Genomic DNA, 21,808 nt, shown 5'->3' with positions numbered 1-21,808 from the left:
TTTGACTTGGGGCCAGTTGCTTAAGCGTTAGAAGCCTTGTTTTTCTTATCTGTAAAATGGGATGCTAATATTACTGACTTTTTAGGATCGTTGTAAAGATGAAAGCAAAACACGTGTAAAACAGTTATCACAGTGCCTGGCACCTGTCAGTGCCCTGAAGCATACAGCTATTTTTATTGTTAATTTCATCTCAGTATCAGAGCTAAGGAAAAAAATGACAAGTTAGGTGGATGAAGGAACAAAGGTCGAACTGGGGGTGGGGGCGGGGAGAGAGAGGATATTAAAATCAAAGAGTGATGATTAAAAGAACATAGGGATTAGATTTTCAAGGAGTCTGGTATTTCCTGTTTTCCCATGGAGAACAGTAGGGATCAGTTAGTTTAAATTTTTAATTCTCTGCCTGGCTTCTCCCTTCATACTAGATATCGTCATTAGGCCCAAAAAGTCATTAAAGTGTTTAATAAGGTTATTAAATTGAATAACTGCTGCCGCCGAAGCAATTTTCATAGGAAATCCATAAGATTCGAGGTATGGAGCGCAGAGCTGTCCTCTGTGGCTGACAGGCTGTCAACATCCCTGTGAAGGATGGTGGGCAGCGCCGTGAGGGATGCGTCTAATTAAGAGATTATAGGTGAACCTTGGCTTCCTGGGTGTGCTGGGCGTAGCTGGAAGCACGGAGGAACTTCACTAATTCCTTCTAATTGCAGGGTGGAGGAGGGGCGGCTCCTCCGAACGATAGAATATTTTAAAATAAGTGTACTTTTTATTACTTCTCAGTCCGTATTTTAACTCCAACGAAGCAAACAAATTGTTGTCTGGTACCAGTCTTCGGGGACCCAAGTTATTGGAGCTATCAGAATGATTTTCAATTATTTCTATGTAAATAGGTGCTTCTGGAGTTCTTCAGAGCGCCGGGAAGCAGTTAGTTCGCATAGATCTTAAACATTGCTCCTGCAGCGCCTGCCGTTAATTGGCACACCCTTACGGGAAGGGGTTTGTTCAATTAAGATAAACTTTAGACCAGCTGCTAAGTAACTTATCACTATTCATGACCTCCAAGAGCCCAAGTGGATGAGGTTTTTATTTCAAAGTTTGAGCTCATTTTTTTTCTCCTGCAGGCAATTCATTCATTCATTGCTGCAGGCATTTATTTATTCATTAAGTGATATTAATAGAATCATTCGGATATGCCAGGCATTCAAGTCCTACAAGACGGCCTAAGCTACCCTAAAGGAGCTTAGCATCGATGGAGGAGGCCTCCGGGTAATTACTGTGAGAGTGGGACGGTGCCTGAGGTCTGCCCAAAGGCAGGGCGGGGCAGGAGGGGGGGGGCGCGGTTGGGTTCAGAGAGGATGGAGTGGATGAACCGGAGGATTTCCAGAGACTGAGTTGCATTTTGAACAATGAATTGGAAAATAAAAGGAAGAAGATAACGAAGAAGAAAAAGCAGGAAGTGGGGTAGGGACAGCTGTCCAGGCAGAAAGAACAGCTTGCCCAAAGGCATGCAGGTGTGCAATGGCGTGTTGTGGATGGGTACCTAAGCCTCACATTGGAGATAAGCAGATGAAGATCATGAAAGGCTCTATGGTGCTAGCCAAGGAGTTTGAACTTGATCTTGAAGGTTATCGGGCTGGTTTTGAAGGATGTTCAGCAGGAAGATGACATCATCGGATGTGTGCCGCGGAGCCATTCTCGCCTTGGTGTGGGGAATGAATTGGATTCCGGCCCAGAGATCAATTAGCAGCCCTTGCAGTCATGTTGGGCAAGCGCACTTGACCCAAAGTAGTAGCAGAAGGGAGTAGGGTGTGGGATCAAAGGAGGTGGATGTGGAGGACTTGGTCAGTGTGGATTGGGGCGGTGATTCAAAGAGAGAAGTCTGGGGTAACTGGGTTTTTGGCTGGGGTTGCTGGGGATGAGACGGGGAACAGGGTGATGTGGGAAGGGTGGGACTTCGAAGTAGAGCCATGGAAGTGGGAGGCTGGATACATGGAGAGAGGCCTGGACTGGGATGGAGGTAGAACCATCAGCTCATGCTGGGGCTTGAACCCATGTTTGGTTGAGGTCACCCTGGAATTGCAACAGGGTGTGCAGAGGAGCAGCCTGGGTGGCTCTGGGGGCCACAGCAGCATTTAAGAGGACAGGGAGGAAGAAAGTTCGCCATCCACAGAAGGAGAGTGATGTCTAGCACTCTAACCAAGTTAAAGCTTTTCAGGATTGAAAAGATGGTTGGAGTCTTAGCACCATTGTTAAATTTGAGTGTGCATTTAAATGCATCGGGGTGTTTTTAGAATTCATTTCCCCCCAGCATGGTTTTAAAGTATGCCTTCAATGCACCCTTCTCCCAAAAGATTAAAGATTAGACTTAATGAGTAGTCATCATGGTAGAGTCTGAGAATTCCAACCCACTGAGATGCAGAGGGGAGATCCTTTACAAATTTGTGCTTCCCATGCCTTTTACAAATAAGGAAGGCCTTGCCCCGAGTAAGTACTAGGGAATTTTTAGGTCACTCCGCATTTTGCTGAAAAATTACAGTGTTAGATCGTTTGCTGTTGGGTTCTTAATCATTTTTACTTAAAAAACAACAACACATTCACATTTGGTTAACCTTTTCTTATTGCCAATGTTTGTATGAAGACCTCGGTGCTTTGGGTTTGTAAGCATTTCCCTTTCTTCTTTTTCTTTTTTTATTGTTGACTCTATTTACAGATGTTTCCCTCTCTATGTAATAATAGAAAAGTATACTACTACTTTCTATTCATGTAGCACTTAATGAAAAATTTCCCCGTGTTTTCACCAGTATTTTATAAATTGATTCTCCTAGTAGACAGCTGAGGTAGGATGAACAGCCATTATTCCCCTTTTCCAGATGTGGAAACAGAGGCTCGGTGAATACGTTCATAATTTAGGAAGTGGGTGACAGAATTTCCCCCTAGTCTTGCGAGCATAATTTCAGGGCTCTCCCCATGATGGGGGACATGTTACTCAATGCTTATATGTTAACGACTGGAAGTAGCAAACCAATAGGGAAAATAAGCCCTGATTTTTTCCAGAACGCTTAGTCATCCATCACCCACTAGTATGTTGACTGGTCAGAGGTATGAGATGCTGTGGATTTTACAAGCTTAAATTCAGAAACATTTTTTAAAAAAAAATCACAAATTTGTAGCCAATTGACAAGTGTGTTTTCCTAGTTTTTGTTTGATCTGCGTAAAGGCCACTGACTCAGCGGCAGGTGCACGGCTCCTGTTAATGTGGAACATCGAGCCGTTGGAAATATTTAATTTCCCTTTGGGTCTATTTAAGGACTTCTGCCTCTCCAGTGGAAAAACAGCTGCCAGCACCCTGAGTGGGAGTGTGGCTCACATGTGACTTGATGACTAGGGATCCCCTGGTTCAAAGGGGGGTCATCACCTTGTCAGCTGTGGGCAGCCTTCTGCCTTGCTCAGAGGGGAGGCTCTGCCCACCTCTCCCTCAGGCACAGTGCCCTGGGCCCACGTGCTTTTCGGAGCCCATGGAAATGGTTTAACTTTATTTTTATCACTTAAAAATACACATTTTATTAACTTCAGAGAAGAAGGGAGAGGGGGAGAGAGAGAAGCATCAGTGATGAGAGAGAATCATTTATCGGCTGCCTCCTGCACGCCCCACACTGGGGATTGAGCCTGCAACCTGGGCATGGCGACTGGGAATCGAACTGTGATCTCCTGGTTCCTAGATCAAAGCTCAACCACTGAGTCATGCTGGCTGGGCTGTTTTAAAAAAAATTTTTAAGTCAGTAAAATAAAATGAACTTTTAGGTCAAAGAAAAGGTTTTCATATATAATAGTAATATATTCATCTTTATGCCAGTGAAGTCATAAAGTCTGATTTTGAATATATTTTTTTGGAGAAGGGCCCATGAACGTCAGAATGTAGCCCTGAGTGTGTGGGGTGTTTGGAGGGATAAATGCTCTGGTCTTCTCTTCCTAGCCTGTTTGTCCTTGTGTTCATCGGTTTACTGATGATTGATTCATTCCTCTAAGACTGTGGATGTGTGAAAAGTACTCCAGGAAAATGAGTCAGTCTCTTCTCTCTCTCTCTCTCTCTCTCTCTCTCTCTCTCTCTCACACACACACACACACACACACACACTCACTCACTCACTCACACGTGAAATGTGGACAGCCGCAGGGCCAGCTTCCTGGGTTTTGTTTCAGTTTCCATCTCTGGGCAGGAGGTCCTTTATCCTGACCCATTCACACTCTATGGAGTGGGGGCGATTGCTTTAACAATTTGCTTTAACAATTGTTTCTGTAGTGCCCCTAACAATTTAGAAAGTCCTTTTGAGAAATAATAGCCAGCACATTTAGAGCATCACTATATTGTGACCTTGTTTTTATTGCCTGTCTTCTGAATGACACTAAAAACACATGAAAACATGTTAGAATAAGACCCTTTGGAACATTAACTCAGAGTCCTTATCTACTGAGGGCACGGGTGGGGCAGAGGTCTCAAATGCAGGAACAAAGGGCGCATTGTCTCAGAAGGTGAAGCTCTATAGGTGGCGAAGGTTATTGTCAGGGAACGTGGACTGTTTCTCCTTTCTAGAATCCTCTCTGTAGAAATTCTCACTTTAGCATCTGCACAATAGGATGGAGGTGCTCTGTCCAGAAAACCCCACAATCTTTCTTCTGCTTCTGCTCTGGTGTGTTTACCGCTTGGCTTCTGCCTGCCTCTCAGACGTGCTGAAGCAAAGCAGTAAGAAATGGCATAAGTTTCAGCCTTGGAGCTCCCCTTTTCTAGCCCAAAAGTCAAAATATTGAAAATTAAATTCCATGGACAAATTTATAATCACCAAGTGAATAAATTATACTTTAAAATTTATCATGCCAAACATAATACATTTTTGTTTTACATTATATATATTTAAAATATATTTTTACTTATTTCAGAGAGGAAGGGAGAGGAAGAGAGAGATAGAAACATCAATGATGAGAGAGAAACATTGATTGGCTGCCTCTTGCATGCCTGACACTGAGATTGAGCCCACAACCCGGGCATGTGCCCTGACCAGGAATGGAACTGTGATCTGATTCATAGGTTGATGCTCAACTACTGAGCCACACCGGCCGGGCAACATTATCAAATTTTTAAATGAAGTTTATCCTCACGAAGCTGGCGTGCGTACACAAACTCATTGTCAACTCTCACCGCTTGCTTTTCACAGGACCTTTGCTGCTCTTTCTGATCTGTGTTCTGGGAAGTGACAGATCAGGCAGGGCCTAGGCTTTTAATTGTGAGAGATGAAGAAAGTAAGAAACTGGAGAAAAACGTGAACCTGTTTTGCATGATTAAAAATCAAGAATCTGTTTTAAGGTATATTTTCTTAACTGTCTTCACATAATCTTTGAGACTCTGCAGCAGCGCAGCCAGCTGGGTATTGCATTATTTAAAAAATTACGTTTTATGGCAAAGCAGTTCTTTTTTTGGAGTTTCTGTGGTGCCCAATTCATTAACTTCTTGTTTTTTAGAGGCTCATAACCACGTTGGTCAGAGCTCATTTCCGCTTTGTCCTCGTACAGTCGCTCCTCACCTCCCTCCCAGTCCTCCTTGCAGTCCCGAAACACGTTTCTTTATGATGCCCTTACAGGAGTTCGTGAGTGTCTGGGTTCGGGATCCTAGGATTCAGAAGGAGGACTTCTGGCATTCTTACATCGACTATGAAATCTGTATTCATGTGAGTATGCAGTCAGTAGTAATTTTCAGTCGCATATGTTTGATGGGATACTTTGATATACTTACAGTGGACATTTGTAAAGCTTTCTGAATTCAAAGAACTGAATTTTAATGATCACAGCTAATGCTTGTACCTTCAAGGAAGCAATAAGATGGTTCCTAAAGTTGAGATATTTCTTATTTGAATTCCTTATTATACCTTTGTTAATATTAATACTTCATGAAGATGTGAATATTTCTAAAATTCACAGTTAAAGACTATTTATACCTCATTAATGGTATTTATGATCTGTGATAGCATATTTCCAGGTAATAAGTATATCGCTCGATAAATCTGTTTTGAGAGGATGTAGGGTTCTCTGGAGAGGAGATGTGCAGTGTTTCATATGTAGAGTCAGAACGTCGGAACTGGATATGTGCAATTATTTTGCCTTAGTCTAGATTCCGAGTGATCAGCACAGTAACTAGCAGTGATGTTCTTTATTTGGAAATAATGCTCTGTCATAGTCTCTTGAGCAATGTCCTGGGTGTGTGGCCTTCTGGGATCCTCTTGAGCTGGGTCAGCAAACGTTCCCTGTGAAGGGCAGGCAGTACCTGTGTTCAGCTCCGTGGGCTCCGCTGTCTCCCTCGACACTCCTCGATTCTGCTCTTGGAGGGAAGCCGCCTCAAACAAGGCATGAATGAATGAGTGCAGCTGTGTTCCCGTGACACTCTGTGTGAAGATAAGTGGCCGGCCAGACGTGGCCCACATGTTAGAGTTTTATGGTCCTGATCATGAATTAGTCACTTTCCCCACCTGATTTCGTCGGGGCTTTTCTCGGGAGCATAGCAACAGGCCCAGGTGTATCTGTGAGGATATAGCACAAGTGAAGTAACATTTAGCCACCTTCAGTCTTCCCATTGCAAGTAGCTGAATTGGTATGCTGTATTGGACATGCAGTCACTAGCCATACACCTTCCTTCTTTCCAAGTTTTTCCAACTTAGAAAAACAAAGTAAACACTCTTATTTTATTTTATTTCTTTTTAATTCTCGTCCAAGAATATTTTTCCCCATTGATTTCCAGAGAGAGTGGAAGAGAGGGAGGAGGGGGGAGAGAGGGAGAAAGAGAAACATCGACATGAGAGAGACACATTGATTGGTTGCCTCCTGCACACGTCCCTACCAGGGCTGGGAAACCCGCCCCTGCAACCTAGGTACATGCCCTTGACCAGGAATCAAACCTGCCACCCTTGGCTCACAGGCCGACCCTCTAACCACGGAGAAAAACCAGCCAGGGCCAGCCTGCTTTTTTTGATGATTGTGTTAAAGGCCATTGTCAGGTTATACTTTGCATTTTGATATTGTCTTGATTTTGCTCATAAAGTCACACCAGATGTAAATTCTGTGTGGGAAATTACGATTAAGCCTTTGAAAATGAAATGAAATTCTTGCCCTGGCACGTGTGTGGCTCGGTTGGGTGTCATCCTGTGAACCAAAAGGTTGCCAGTTCGGTTCCGGTCAGGGCACATGCCCGGGGTGTGGGCTTCATCCCTGGTGGGGATGTGTGCAGGAGGCATCCGATGGATGTTCCACTCTCACATCGATGTTTCTCTCCCTCTCCCTTAATAAAAAAGAAAAGAAAATGGAATTAAATCCTTTAGTTGCCTTTTAGCTTCCTCTAAAACATTTATGGGTCCTTGTCACATACTTCATGGTAGGTGTGAAATTTGATTCTCCTCAGGGAGTTAATGATGAGAATTCAGAAATGTCCACCCCGAGCCAGAAATGGTGGGTGCCACAGACATTGGGTGGTGTTCTGGTGTTTCTCTGAAAGGCTAATAAATGGACAATGAAGAAGTCTTGGCTTGTTAGATAGCAGACACAAGCAAATCGGTTCAGAGGAACTTGGTAAACTAGCGATCTCAGTGTCCTCTGATTCCGTTGTACAATTCAGAGTCGATGGGGGACTGGAGAGTCCTCGATGGTGTACATAGAGCTTTGCAGGTAGTGAAGCCAGCGTTGAGTTCATGTAAGTCAATCTTAAGGGAAATTATATCAGGTGACTCTGAAATCTTAGCATTTACTTGGCATTTGTTTGTTTATTTTTTTATTTTTTTACTTAGCATTTTAAACATGTGGACTAGAGAGGTGGGTAGTCTATGGTATACATTCTCCTGAACTTGTCCTGCAAACGAAGGACTTGGAGGCAGACAGACCTTTGTCTGGTGTCGGCACCCGCTGGTTCTCAGTTGCTGGCATCCACAATGAATCTGAGCAGAGACAAGTAAGGGAGCTGGAACTGACCAGTGTGGATGGAGCCCCTCAGTGCTGGCGCTCTCCGGGGAGGAGCGCTGAGAGGGCCCCTGCCCAGGCCCGCTGGGGCTCATTCTGCTGCAAACGCCCGCTTTCTTACTCCCCGGGATCACATCGGCGTGAGGCCCTGGTCTGCTTTGAAATCCACACATGGAGTGTTCTTGTGCCACAGACTCCAGCACGTCTGGCTGTCCTGTTGTCAAAGATGAAGGGATTTAGACCAATCTTTCTTTTGGGGGCAGGTCTCTTAATGTAACCTCCCCTCAGCCAAGGTTTTCTGAGGAATTCTGGGACGTTCTCAGATACCTCCTGAGGGCAGTTTAAGAAGGAATGCAAAAAAAAAAAAAAAAAAAGGTAAGAAAAGAAGGAACGCACATAATCACATTTCCCAGGGTAAACAACTGCTGGGTGTTTTTAAAATGATGCAAAAATACTTTTTGAAATAATACAAATCTTGGAGGCAGAACATCTCTCATTTGGTAATGTAAAGATTTTGAAATAGAAATTTGAAATAAATATAGAGAATAGAGGCCTTCTGACAAAATCAGTAGACAAACATTTGCCAGTCTCGTTACCCAAAGGAGAAGTGTTGCCATTTTGCTGAGGACGGGGACTCTGGAGGTGGCTTTTCCGCGTCTGCCTTAGGGTAGCTGGAAGGAAACCGGCGTCTGGTAACGAATACCGAATACCGATGTTAATGGATGACATTTGCCAAGTGCTTGTTACCCATCCTCACAGCCCCCCTGGGAAGTAGGCATGCACTGGCTCACCCCTGTGCTATTCAGGGAGCTGGAGTGGAAGTGATTCTCTCTCATCATCAATGTTTCTCTCTCTCTTCCTCTCCCGTCCTCTCTCTGAAATCAATAAAAACATATTTGGAAAAAGTGGAAGTGATTTCGGGATTCCTGGTGATCTGTGTGACCTGTAGTGCAGGCCTGTCATGGTCATGACGGCTTCTGTGATGTCACGTCAGGGACCAGGAGAAGGTGTCTCTAGTCCCCAAGGGCTTCTCCAGCTGCTCGGACAGATGGCAGGTGTTGAAATAAATATAGAGAATAGAGGCCTTCTGACAAAATCAGTAGACAAACATTTGCCAGTCTCGTTACCCAAAGGAGAAGTGTTGCCATTTTGCTGAGGACGGGGACTCTGGTGGATGACCCTCAGTTCTTACTGGTCGTTTATGCTTCAGGATTCAGTTTTTGTGATTCTTTGCTGAAAGCAGTGCAGATAGGTGGGCAGGAGGCTACTTCAGGACTTGGAGTGAATGGCTCGCCCCAGACAACATTTATGTCAGCCCAGCTGTCCTCAGGGCTGCCATATTGATGGGTGATGTAGAAGATTTGAATCTGGTTTAAATGCACATGTAGTTTTGGGTTTAAAAATCCTATTTATTTATTTATTTATTTATTTATTTGTTTGTTTATTTTTAAAACGCCTGGCCAGTCGGATTAGTTTATTTTTTATTTATTTATTCTTTTCAATATATCTTTATTGATTTCAGAGAGGAAGGGAGAGGGGGAGAGAGAGAGATAGAAACATGATGAGAGAGAATCATTGATCGGCTGCCTCCCGCACACCCCAGACTGGGGACCGAGCCCGCAACCTGGGTATGTGCGCTTGGCCGGAATTGAACCTGGGACCCTTCAGTCCACAGGCCGACGCTCTATCCACTGAGCCAAACCGGCCAGGGCTAAAAATCCTATTTAAATAAATTTGGAGGCATATAGTGAGTCATAGATGTAAAAAAAAGCATTTTTTTTCTCAAGTGAGGCTTATATGTTTCTTTTCTCCAAACAGACCAATAGCATGTGTTTTACAATGAAGACGTCCTGTGTACGAAGAAGATACAGAGAATTTGTGTGGCTGAGGCAGAGACTCCAGAGTAACGCATTGCTGGTGTAAGTGACTTAAAGGGTATATCAAGGAGACTTTATTATTATATTCAATATTTAGAACTTGGATATGCATGAGATATAAATTATGAAGGATTTTACAGGCATTCTTGATTGTAATTATAGTTTTAGTTAGTTTTGTGGCTACAGCATCTGAATTTAAAATTTATCATTTGAATTCTACCAGCTTTCATGGGTATTGACCATGAAAGGCCCCAACAATGTTTAAAAATGGGGTTTTCTTTAAGTTAATATTCTCTTATCCTTATTATATAATACATATGTAATATACAGTCACTGTGCGATGATTATTATGCGTTATTTGCTTTCACTGAGGGATTTCTGTAACTAAGCCACCTTGATCTGATGATGATAAAATTTTTGCTTCTTTTTCATTAGACAACTGCCAGAGCTTCCATCTAAAAACCTGTTTTTCAACATGAACAATCGCCAGCATGTGGACCAGCGGCGTCAGGGTCTGGAAGATTTCCTCAGGAAGTAAGTGTGCAGAGAAGCGCTTTGAAAGAGCTGGGTGTCCTGTGATCAGGGAGGGAGCACAGTACTGTCTCTGAAATCATCATCTGCTCCAGAACCAACCTCAGTCGTTCATTTCCTGTATTAGGGCGCCACCTTGTGGCTCACAGCTGATGGTGCATATTAGGGACCAAATACGGAAAGAAAACAATGAACTAATTGAGTCTGATGATAAATACTTGGTCCCTTAAGCTGTAAAGCAGAGCCAAATTACTTGGGAGTGTAGCTGACAAAAGTAAAATTTTCCAGGAAACAGATGTGTCTTATTAAAAAGGTACTTCTTAAAAACTGTCTTTATTTACAACAGTTAGGATTGATGGACAAAGACCCGCTTTCCGGTGGGCTGCTAATACCCTCTGGGCTCCTCTAGTTTCACTCCACTCTTTGAAGGGACTATATATAAGGGGGTGTTAGATAGTCTTAGTGATCTACTGACTCCGGATTACGTGGTGATGGGAGGTACTGTAGTGAAGGCGACTTCAATTCACACTACTATAATCCCCCTCCCCCCCAAACACTGGAATTCCCATCCCATGGGACAGCACATTGGTTTGCACACAGACTCTGAGGCCAGCCTGCCTGGGTTCAAATCCTGGCTCCATCCCTTATTAGCTGGGAGCTTGGGCCAGTCTTACCTCCTCTCTGCCTGCGTTTTCCCGTCTGTAAAATGGAGTCCCTAAGAGCACCTGCTTTATAAGATTGTTGAGAGGATTAAATGAATTAACGAATGTAAAGCGCTCACAGCAGTCTGGCATATGATATGTGGTATCTAAGTATTGGCCATTATTTGTTTGATGCACTAAGAAATGAAATAGCTTTGAGCTGATTTTTCTAACTTCTTACTTTATAGATAAGAAAATAGGCTGAGTCACATGACTGCTGGTTAGGTGGCAGAGCACAGTCACCTGGACTCTCATTTTCTATTCGCTTCAGGATCTGAAGTGATCCCCTTTTGAGTTCACTGCATGGCACCTTAGAGCTAGCCTGAGATCATCTACTGCCTTCTCTCCATGTGGCTCATTCGTAACCAGTTTGGGTGTTAAGTATGCCCATGAATATTAATACTTATTTCTGTTAGGTTGATAGAGTGCCTTTCCTTTGAAGGGGTCATGGAGACATAAAGAAACACCCAAGATTATAAACTGGGGGGCGGGGCCTGGCCAGTGTGGCCCAGTGGTTGAGTGTCGACCTATGAATTAGGAGGTCAAGGTTTGATTCCCGGTCAGGGCATATGTCTGGGTTGCGGACTCGATCCCCAGTGTGGGGCATGCAGGAGGCAGCCAATCAATGATTCTCTCTCATCATTGATGTTTCTCTCTCTCTCCCCCTCTCACTTCCTCTCTGAAAACCAGTAAAAATAAAAATAAATTGAGGGGGAGCCGGAAAAGAAAAAGAAGCTAGAAGAATAAAAATGACATGAGATCAGAAGACCTAGTACTGAGCCGGGACCTCGGAAAACATTACAGTGAGATTCTTTTGGGCATCGCAGGCTTGAGAGAACAAAGACCTGGTCCAGTTCTTCTGCCCCTTCCCTTGGGGGACAGCTCCGGTTTTAATTGGTGGCTGATGGCCTCTCCCTTAAGCTGCGGCCCCTGCAGCCCAAGGTGGCAGAGTGGCCTGTCACTCGATGCTGCTCGGGGAACCTGCAGACGGGCCATTGCCTGGGAGGCCTGGGCAGCCCGCACTGGGGAGCTGCTTGTCTTCTGTAGAGGGGACCCCTTTTGTGAGGTCAGCGGACAGCATGTGTCTCTGTATTTATGTTGCTGGTGGATCGCAGGGCATGCATCTCTGACTGGGAATCACTTCCTTGTTTTGAACATGACCCGTTCTTTCTCAGTTGATTTTACCAAATCCGTGACGCAAGTGAGTGTCATTCGGCTGCAGTGGGATGAGGCTTGCCCTGGGTTATTTTTGCAAACTGTGTCGTTTGGCTGCTTATTGACTGAATTTTTTTTCTTTTTTTAAGAATATATTTTTATTGATTTCAGAGGGGAAGGGAGAGGGAGAGAGAGAGATAGAAACATCAATGAGGAGAGAGAATCATTGATCAGCTGCCTCCTGCACACTCCCACACTGGGGATTGAGCCCACAACCTGGGCATGTGCCCTGACCGGGAGCCTGGTTCATAGGTTGACACTCAACCAGTGAGCCGTGCTGGCCGGCCGGGCGTGCTGACTGAGTTTGATGCGGACTTCATAGTGCAGTGTCTTGGACCAGGAGCTCGACGAGCTGGGCTCCAGGTCTCCCTCGAGTCTTGGCTCCTGGTTGTTTTCTGGCTGGATAATCAGGGAAAAGTCACTTCATTCTTTGAGCCTCGGTTTGCTATGAGGGGGCTGTAGTGTTACCCACGCATTGTAGACCCCACTAGTGGTTGTGTCGTTCAGTGATGCATCAGAGGAAAATCTGTTTGTTAAGTGACTACTTTGGGCCGGGCTGGGTCCTGGGGGTACCCGGCCGCACGAAATGAACACAAATCCTGGTCCTTTTGAAGCTCCCAGTCGAGTGGGGAAGCACTAAGTGTGTATTGGGGGGTGGCTGGATTCATTACAATTGGATCATCAGCCAGAGGTCGAATCATAGGACAGGCACCAAGTTCTCTTGCGATGTCATTTGCTCCATAGTCTCCCAGCTGATGGTGCTTCTGTGTGGTTTGGACCTGAAGAAAGCAAGGAATCTGATACCACATGGCGGCTTCAGGCCTGACCTCCCCCTCATCCCGCCCCCCCCCCCGGGTTTTTTTGGTTTCTCAGATTCTCTCCCGTTGTTTGGCGCCCCTGGTGTCCCTCAGCTCAAGCCGCTTTGGGAAACTGGATGTGACATACCAGTTGGCCACTCGGCACTGTGCCCTGTCCCCAGCCTGAGACCCATTATTCACGGCCCCCTCGATGGCCTGCACCCCGTTTGTTTGTAGAACACTTTACTTTAGAAGTCGGGAAGGAAGACGTCACGCATTAAATAGGAAGTCTGCTTGTGTGGTAGATTTCAGCATGCATTTTATAAATCCGGTTTTTATGTACGTTTGGAAGTTATGAGCCAAGAGCATTTAATATGTTCAAACCCTTTGAAACCCAACTGTCTTCGGGCATGTGTGTGTATGTAATATAACAGCTTTTTTCACTTAAGGTCATTGGAGAAACAATACATATTTATTAGCAAACTACATATCCAGGTCAATCTTCATGGAGGAATTAGAAAGTTGTTTCTTTCACTGGGTGCCAAAAATAATCTATACCATTTATTGAATACTTGCTATACGTATAGCTTTCACGTTTTTATCTCAATAACGACAATCATATAATTTCCTTGTCTCAATTTTATAGACAAGGAAATTATAGGAAAGGTGGAGGCACTATATTACAGTTAGTAGAACTCTTAAATGCTAGTTAAATTTGGTCAGTATGATTGTGAGATTTTTCAAATATATTTAAATATATTTATTTTTCCTCAATCTTTGCTATAATCTCCCTTTTGGACTCCTCCCCCCTCCCCCGGATATTTATAAATTGTAAGTCATTTCTACAAATAGTTATTGCAAAAATAGACTAAAATTATAAATTCTGTTGGTAAGACTCCACCTGTGAAAATGGCACTCCGACTAGCTTTTACGTTTGATTGATGTCACAATGGGAGCAGCCCTCCTTGACTGAATCCATCCCGTTAATCTAACTACACGGACCTTACAATGTAGGCTTTTGTATTTCAGTTTTGTATTTCTTTAAAATTAAAGGAATATTACAGTTTTCGACCAAAGGATACCATGGAGACACTGTTAGTTACACACACACACACACACACACACACACACACACACTTTTTATGTCATTGTGTTCAATAGAGGGCACCACAGCACAGTTCATGAATGCCTTCCGTGAAGATTTGCGGGCTTTATTTTTTCTCATGGTAAGAGGAAAACAGGCTGAATTAAAATTTTTTCTCGCTACATCAAACTGCTAACCTTCCGTGGGCGATACGAATGCGTAGGTATGCCACTGTGCTGGGCACAGCAGAGCCAGGGTGCCCTTAGGTGGATACAGTGTTTTTGCATAGCTATGTATTGTTCTCAACTGAACCAATACATAATACACCTAATAAAATCACGTCGAGGAAAACCAGATTTTTCGACTGCATCCAATTCAAGGGAAAAACAGGTTTTGCTTTGTGTAGTTTAACGTTCTTATGGGGAAAGGAATAACTTTTGACTCGTGCGGTAAATAGCTTTTCACCAATTCCTGTAACATTCTAGAGGCCGTTTTTTGTTCCTTTTGTAAAGGCTTGAACATTGCATACACTTATTTTTATGGAGGCTTATAACGATGACATTTTATTGACTGTTTTACAAAGCACTCTTTGTATTAAGTTTGAAGTTGATTTACTGCGATTTGATTTGTTTGTGGAAAATGCGGCGCAAATATGACTAAGGTGAAAATAGGATTTAATATTGTGGTGATGGCAGTCACAACACTCGCTGATATGTATTAAGCCAGATATAATGTTAAATGAACTAGTCATGCTCACCGAACCAGGGGGGGAACGCTCTCAACTGTTTGTATTTTTAATTTTGGAAGGAAATATCTGACTAAAGATAAAAATAATAAATATATTAAAAAAATTTTTTTTGCATGTTTAAAACTCATACCCGTGGAGCACAGTGGCATACAGGTAGCCAGCCAGGCCGAGGGAATTAAAAAACCCAGATGTGGTAGCAGATGTACTGATTTTGGGGGTTCTCTCCCCAGCCACACGTTTCTCTCACTTCAGAATTGAGAGCTGGGTGTGCCCGGCTCCCTCTCGCTGTTCACCGGCGTGTCCTCCAGATGGCAGTATTCAGCAGAAAACACTGAGAAATAATGAGTCTAATGTACAGTAAAATTGGAAATTGAATTATAGCTCAGGAAAAAAGACAGTAGCCTTGAGGTCCCGACGAACCTGGGCTCTGATCACTTTGGTTTGCTGTACCCATGTGTTAGGTTACCAGCAAGTTAATAACCGTGCCTGAGCAGTTCAAGGCTCAGTAGAATTGCTTTAGACGTGAAATAAAGCTAAAATGAATTTGTGTCCAATATCATTGGCATTAGTGCTCATTACTTTTGCGGTGTAATGCCTTGAACCATCTAAAATCAATTTTAAAGATTACCTATTATTTTATAAAGAAAATAAAACACATTTCCACCAGAAACAAAGCAGTAAGTATAATCCTATGAACCAGTTACTTGCACCACGGCTGGCAGGAAACACTCCGTTCAGACTTCCCAGTGAATTCACGTTCCTGTGAGTGGGTCCCGGCCACAGACACCTCCTCTGGAACTGAAGTGTTTACAACAAGAGCGGCAAACATTGTAAATGTGGAAAATCTCAAAGAATAGTAAGAGGAGTTTGCCACGTTCCTGTGTGTACTTGGTAAATGAGTCTCCATCATGTGATGTGGAGGGAGAGGAAGTGTGAGCTGCCTGGCCTGAGATTTTGCCTTTTAAAAAAACGCAGTGGTTTTACGTTTTCTTCCTGTCCGTCAGTAAAGAGTATTTTTTAAAACTACATTTGTAAGCCTAGGGCAGTGGTCGGCAAACTCATTAGTCAACAGAGCCAAATATCAACAGTACAACGATTGAAATTTCTTTTGAGAGCCAAATTTTTTAACTTAAACTATATAGGTAGGTACATTGTTATTAACTTAATTAGGGTACTCCTAAGGCTTAGGACAGTGATGGCGAACCTTTTGAGCTCGGCGTGTCAGCATTTTGAAAAACCCTAACTTAACTCTGGTGCCGTGTCACATATAGAAATTTGTTGATATTTGCAACCACAGTAAAACAAAGACTTATATTTTTGATATTTATTTTATATGTTTAAATGCCATTTAACAAAGAAAAATCAACCAAAAAAATGAGTTTGCGTGTCACCTCTGACACGCATGTCATAGGTTCGCCATCACTGGCTTAGGAAGAGCCACACTCAAGGGGCCAAAGAGCCGCATGTGGCTTGCAAGCTGCAGTTTGCCAACCACAGGCCTAGGGGATGCCTACCTTGTGGTATGGATACTGCACTTTTCTAGACGTTTGCTTTCTTGAAAAAAGAATTCTGTTTCATTTTGAAGGAAAGGAAATATTCTAATGTTCTTGGACTTTAAATGTGAATGACCAAGAGAGATGTACTTTTTCTAGTAACTTGTTAAAAAATGCATGCATGAAAAATCCCATGTTGGGCAAAATTATACTTAGGGTTTCGTATTTTAGTTTCGCCTCCTACAACTGGTGTTAGTATTCCATCATTATATCATTATTGAACTATGAACAGAGACAGAATTATCATACATAAAAGTCTTGGCTGAAAGACTTAAAAGCAGTTTTTATTTAAGTGTGAGGGTGTCCTTTGGCAGAGAAAACACGTTCACTGATAACGTGAACCTGAGCATGTGTAGATTCGGCTACGGGCTGGTTTTTGCTCCTCCCTGCCGTTCTGAGGGACTAGTTGAAATCTGTACTCTCTTTGTTCCACTGAAGATTTTGGAGAAATTTCTGGTTAGTCTTAGGTATTCAAAAAAAGCCAGCTCTCAGCGGAGCCCTTGTAAACTTGTACAGAAGCAAAGCTGTGAAGTTTTTCCAACAAAGAGATGACTTTTTAATAGAACTTTTAATAGTAGTTGAAAGTTTTGATGTGTCCGGACAGCCTCGCCCATAAAGATCACAGAATGGACATGCTGGTTGGCAGTAAAAAAAATTTTTTTTTTTCAAGTGGAATACATTTCTATGACTCCACAAGCAAAATATTTCCGTAATTAATCCACATGGCCGTAACAGATGGTTACATGGAAGAAATGTCCTTGAAGTTATTCTTTTAACAGATGTTCTTAACCATCAGCTTCATGTTTTTACTCACCTAAATTTCCAAATAATTGAATAGAAGTTAACATATGCTTCCGTCCCTTTTAATAGGCAGAGAGCATCATGGATGCAAAGTTTGCCACCGTCGAGAGACGACTTCAGTGGCTCGTTTTGGATGTTTCTCTCTCTCCTGCCCTATCGGTGTTCATCCCCGTTCACTGACGCTGTCTCCTGTTTTCTCTTACACAGGGTCCTACACAACGCGCTCCTGCTCTCAGACAGCAGCCTGCACCTCTTCTTGCAAAGCCATCTGAACTCGGAAGACATTGAGGCGTGCGTTTCTGGGCAGACCAAGTACTCGGTAGAGGAAGCAATTCACAAGTTCGCCTTGATGAACAGGCGCTTCCCCGAAGAAGATGAAGCCGGAGAACAAGAAAACAATATAGATTATGGTTCAGAAAGGTATTTCCTTGCATTTCCACGTAACACGTACGTATTTATATAACACGTAGCACACACATGCCTGTGTAGGGATCTCTACACACACGTCCCCTTTTTTGTTGATGTAATCCTAAGATAATGAAAAAATTAATTGACTGAGATTTTATTGAGTTGTGACAGCTCATCATAGTAGTCTTCACACACACCTCCACACTGAATTAATGAATGCAGTAGAAATTCAATTATCTGCATTCTGATTATGTGACTTTCATTTAGTCAGACTTGAATTATTCGCGTTTAAATTATCTAGCTAAAAAAATATCCAACTGCACTCCAAATGGCTAATTAAAAGTCCAAATTTCCTGTCTCTCTTTGTGACTGGAGATAATTAAAGTTCTCCTCTGTTACTCAGGCTTTGAGTGTGTTGTGAAAACCAATTTCCTCTTTTTATTATTTTCCCCCTCTCTTCTTTTCCAGTTCATCCTCCGGGTTTGGCCACAGTAGTGATGACAGCAGTCCACATGGGTGTAACATGAGCACGGCTCCGCAGGAATCCTGAAAAAGAATTCTAACGTGACCGTCTTAGGAACAGCAAATGACGTCCAGTCATAGAGGAGAAAGCCCGCTAATGATACATTTTTACCTAAAGCTCACTGTCATGATAGTAGGCACTTAAATTCTTCAAGACGCTGGGTTGTTTATTCATGCTGTTTTCATGTTGTCTTATTTTGGCTAAGCTTCCGTAAAAAGCTAAAGGCCTGTGATTGCAACTCTCTCCTATACAGGCCAACGTTATTGGTAAAACAAGATCCTGCTCTCAAATGACATGGTGTATGTGTTTAAAAAAACAACAACCTGGTTGCTTTTACTGAATTTGAAAATATAGGTAAATAGTTAGCATTTGAAATCCAGACAGGGGATGCCTTTTTGAATCAACGGGGCAGTGTTAGCGTAAACACAGCATGTGTGAGCTTAACCACCCTGAAGACTGACAACCTAGACCAGCCGGCCTCGCTCAGACATGGGGCTGATGTTCTGTGGGTACCTCCCCTGCACCGGGAAGACACTTTGCTTTTGGGTGTTTGGACTCTTGGAAGGGAGTTTAACCTTGCCAGTATTCTGTTTCACACTTAGATGGGGAAAGTATCTTGGGAACAGAGACATGCTAAAATAATGTTTACATCCCAGACAAAACAGAAACCGTGCCAGTGACTTTGCTTAGACTTGCAATATGTAGATTAAGAAATACAGTCTCATTGTCCAAAAATCAGCTTTAACACATGGTTTCTGGAGACAAATCATTTGTTTTCATTATCTTTGTGTAATTGGAATTACAGGTTCATGATTTATTTTCTGACTAAATGTGCAGTTTCCTATCCCTAGATAACTTTGTCAGTGGTGGTGACTTGTTACTGATCTTTAAGTTAGAAGTAGGCTCTTATAAAAACAAATTTAGTGTTATCAGTAAGTATTCCCATAATTTAGAAAAGGATATAAAAATTAATTATTCATTTTTAAAAAAAGCCCTTTCTTTTTAGGTAGCTTCCAGAGGATTGGTGTAACTTAAAATAATTCAATACAGTCTTTTTTTTTTTAAATGGCCCAAAGAGAAAACGTCTTAAACTACATTGAACTTCAAATTTCAGATGAGACAGCACTTTCTTGAGACAATTACCCAAGCTTCTTCCCTGTCGAATGGTACAAAATATCCCTGAAACTAACAGCAAGGTATTGTCACATACCTGGGGTAACTTGTTGCTTTAATTAAATGTTACCTCACCTCATCTCCACCAGGAGTTTAAAAGTTACTGTATTATTAAAAAGTCTTTGAAATGCTTGTAACTAAGAAGCAATAGAAAAAAAATTAAATTTAGAATAAGAATGATTCCATACTTTCTCCTTTTTGTTTTTGTTTGGTCTAAAACATTATTGAACTTATGTAAATATTCTGATTTAATGTATTGGGTCTTATTACTGTATCACCTAGGACTCATTATTTTAATACAGAAAAAAAGAGGCTGAGCAATTTCTTTTTATCTGGCCAACACGTGAAGTTTACCATCCTATCATTTAAGAGCGGATCCCAGCTCCTCGGCGACATGTATTTGAATCACATTATTTCTGTTTTTCAGCAGTTTTGAAAAGGATGTATATATGCTACCAGTTGTCATATTATTTTTAGGTGATGTAAACAGCCATCAAAATGGATATTAAGTAATGCCTGATACTGTGGTATGCAAACTTCACAAGATCACCGTTTTCACAATAAACATGAAAAAAAAATCAACTTTAGTGTGTTGGATCACTTGTTTCATATGAGAATGTATTTCTTCTGACTTAGACCTAAATTCAGTGTGTTTTTGAATGATCGGTACATTTTTAATGAAGAAGTTGGATAAAATTTGCTTTAATATTCACTCTAGTTGTACACATTTGAGCTCTGGTTTGGTTGTTTTGATATCTAAGGACCATTAATGCTGATACTCAACAGCTGAAATATTTAGGTGAACTTCAGCTCCCAATGGCTTTCTGGCTTTGTTCGAGTCTCTTATTTTCATCTGGCATATTTTTATAAAGCTTTATTTAGGAAAAGAAAATGATTACTTAAGTAACTAAACTAAATAGATGTTTATTTAAAACTATTTTTAATGTAACTTAAATTTAAAAAATTCTAATCCCGGGTGATTTATGATTTATATACATTAAAACTGTATTTCCCTGGCTCATTCTGAAAGTGTAAACTGTTCACCTATAAAGTCGGTTTATGTGTTTTGTTTGGGAACTGCTTTTATACATAACCCAAAGGGGTCAACAATGAAAGCCAACACCTGTTACTTATGGCTTCTTTTAAAGTCTCACTTGGAAGAAAGTGATTTAAATTCCAGTTCAAATTTCAAGTTTTAAAAATTACTGAGGAAAAACAGAGATGTTTAAGTAGTGACGTCCCTTATGATATTAAATATCATGCAGGAGCTTTTCAAGCCTAGTTCACATTTTATTGAATAATTAAATACAAACAAGTGATATGCAATAACCTTAAAATCTCTTTTATGGCCATTAAGAATTTAAACAAATTCATTTAGCCTAGCCACAATTACCATTATATCCAACAGTAAATTGAATGTTGTTTTGAACTCAATTTATGTTTTATTTTTGGTGCCTTAAGGATTCATCATTATTGAGCTACTGTGGTATGAACAAGGGGTTCAGTATTTCAGCTATAAAGGAACAATGCCTTTCACAAAAGGCCTCTAAAATCTGAAGACAAAAATAACAAAACAAAAGCTTATTCTGTTTCAAAACAGTTTTCCTCTCAATATTTAAATTACTTAGTTGGTATCTTATGAATACAATGCTGCATCTTTTTAATGGAGGAAACAATCTCAATACAGTTTTCTGCTTTTGTTTGGAATACAGACGTTTTGTTACTTGATTACATATAAACACATTTTCAATGACAAAATGCTTTCTGAAACTAATTATTGCAATTTGACACTCAAAGCATAGATACAATTTTCCTTGCAAATAAAGGTCATAAGAAATGAACACATTTTAATAGAGTGGAGTCCAAAAATTTTAGAAGGATGTAAATAAGCAACAATTTCTTTAACGTTTGAAATATTGACAAAGGATTTTGGCTCTATTCTTTGCCATATGCATCTCACAAAACGAGTCACCATTGTCCCTTTACGTCGGACACAATTGCCCTTCAGTCTGGCTGGAAACTTTCTAGATCCTTGTTAGGAACAGTGCATTGGCCACTCATTTATTTCAGCTGCGAAAACTCTAGGGTCGTTAAATGACGCTTTTCTTTTTCTCCGAAATTCCAAAGACTTCTTTCCAAAAGATAATAGAGGAAAAGAGAGAGAGAGAGAAAAAATTAAACTACAGTTTCTGCTGACTCCAAAGACACTATGCGAATGACTTATGCTAAAGAGGAAAATACCCTTTCTCCCCGACGACGAGAAGCGGGGATGCCTACAAAACCCCACGCTGCTGGTCTTTGCTGCTCGCGGCACAGGGGGCATGACTGGTGGTGGAGTTTGTGTTCGTTTCTTACATGGGGATTCTATAGAGCTGTGCCTCCGCACCACTGAGGAGTGAGTGTATGTC

General features: G+C 41.8%; 1 protein-coding gene across 3 annotated transcripts in view; it reads left to right on the top strand.

Annotated features, from left to right (window-relative positions):
- Positions 1-19,979, top strand: part of SNX10 (sorting nexin 10) — a 55,841-nt gene extending 35,862 nt beyond the window's left edge. For all 3 annotated transcript variants that reach the window (XM_014455899.2, XM_014455893.2, XM_023753839.1), the window contains 5 exons: positions 5,631-5,717; positions 9,808-9,908; positions 10,302-10,400; positions 17,504-17,716; positions 18,173-19,979. In XM_014455899.2, the coding sequence (XP_014311385.1) occupies positions 5,631-5,717; positions 9,808-9,908; positions 10,302-10,400; positions 17,504-17,716; positions 18,173-18,254 (582 nt within the window). In that variant the 3' untranslated portion in view covers positions 18,255-19,979. The remainder of the gene's footprint in view (positions 1-5,630; positions 5,718-9,807; positions 9,909-10,301; positions 10,401-17,503; positions 17,717-18,172) is intronic.
- The last annotated feature ends 1,829 nt before the right edge of the window (positions 19,980-21,808 follow it).

The sequence above is a fragment of the Myotis lucifugus genome, unplaced genomic scaffold, assembly GCF_000147115.1.
Source record: "Myotis lucifugus unplaced genomic scaffold, Myoluc2.0 scaffold_52, whole genome shotgun sequence".
Taxonomy (NCBI): domain Eukaryota; kingdom Metazoa; phylum Chordata; class Mammalia; order Chiroptera; family Vespertilionidae; genus Myotis; species Myotis lucifugus.
This window is presented reverse-complemented; position numbering and strand designations above follow the sequence as displayed.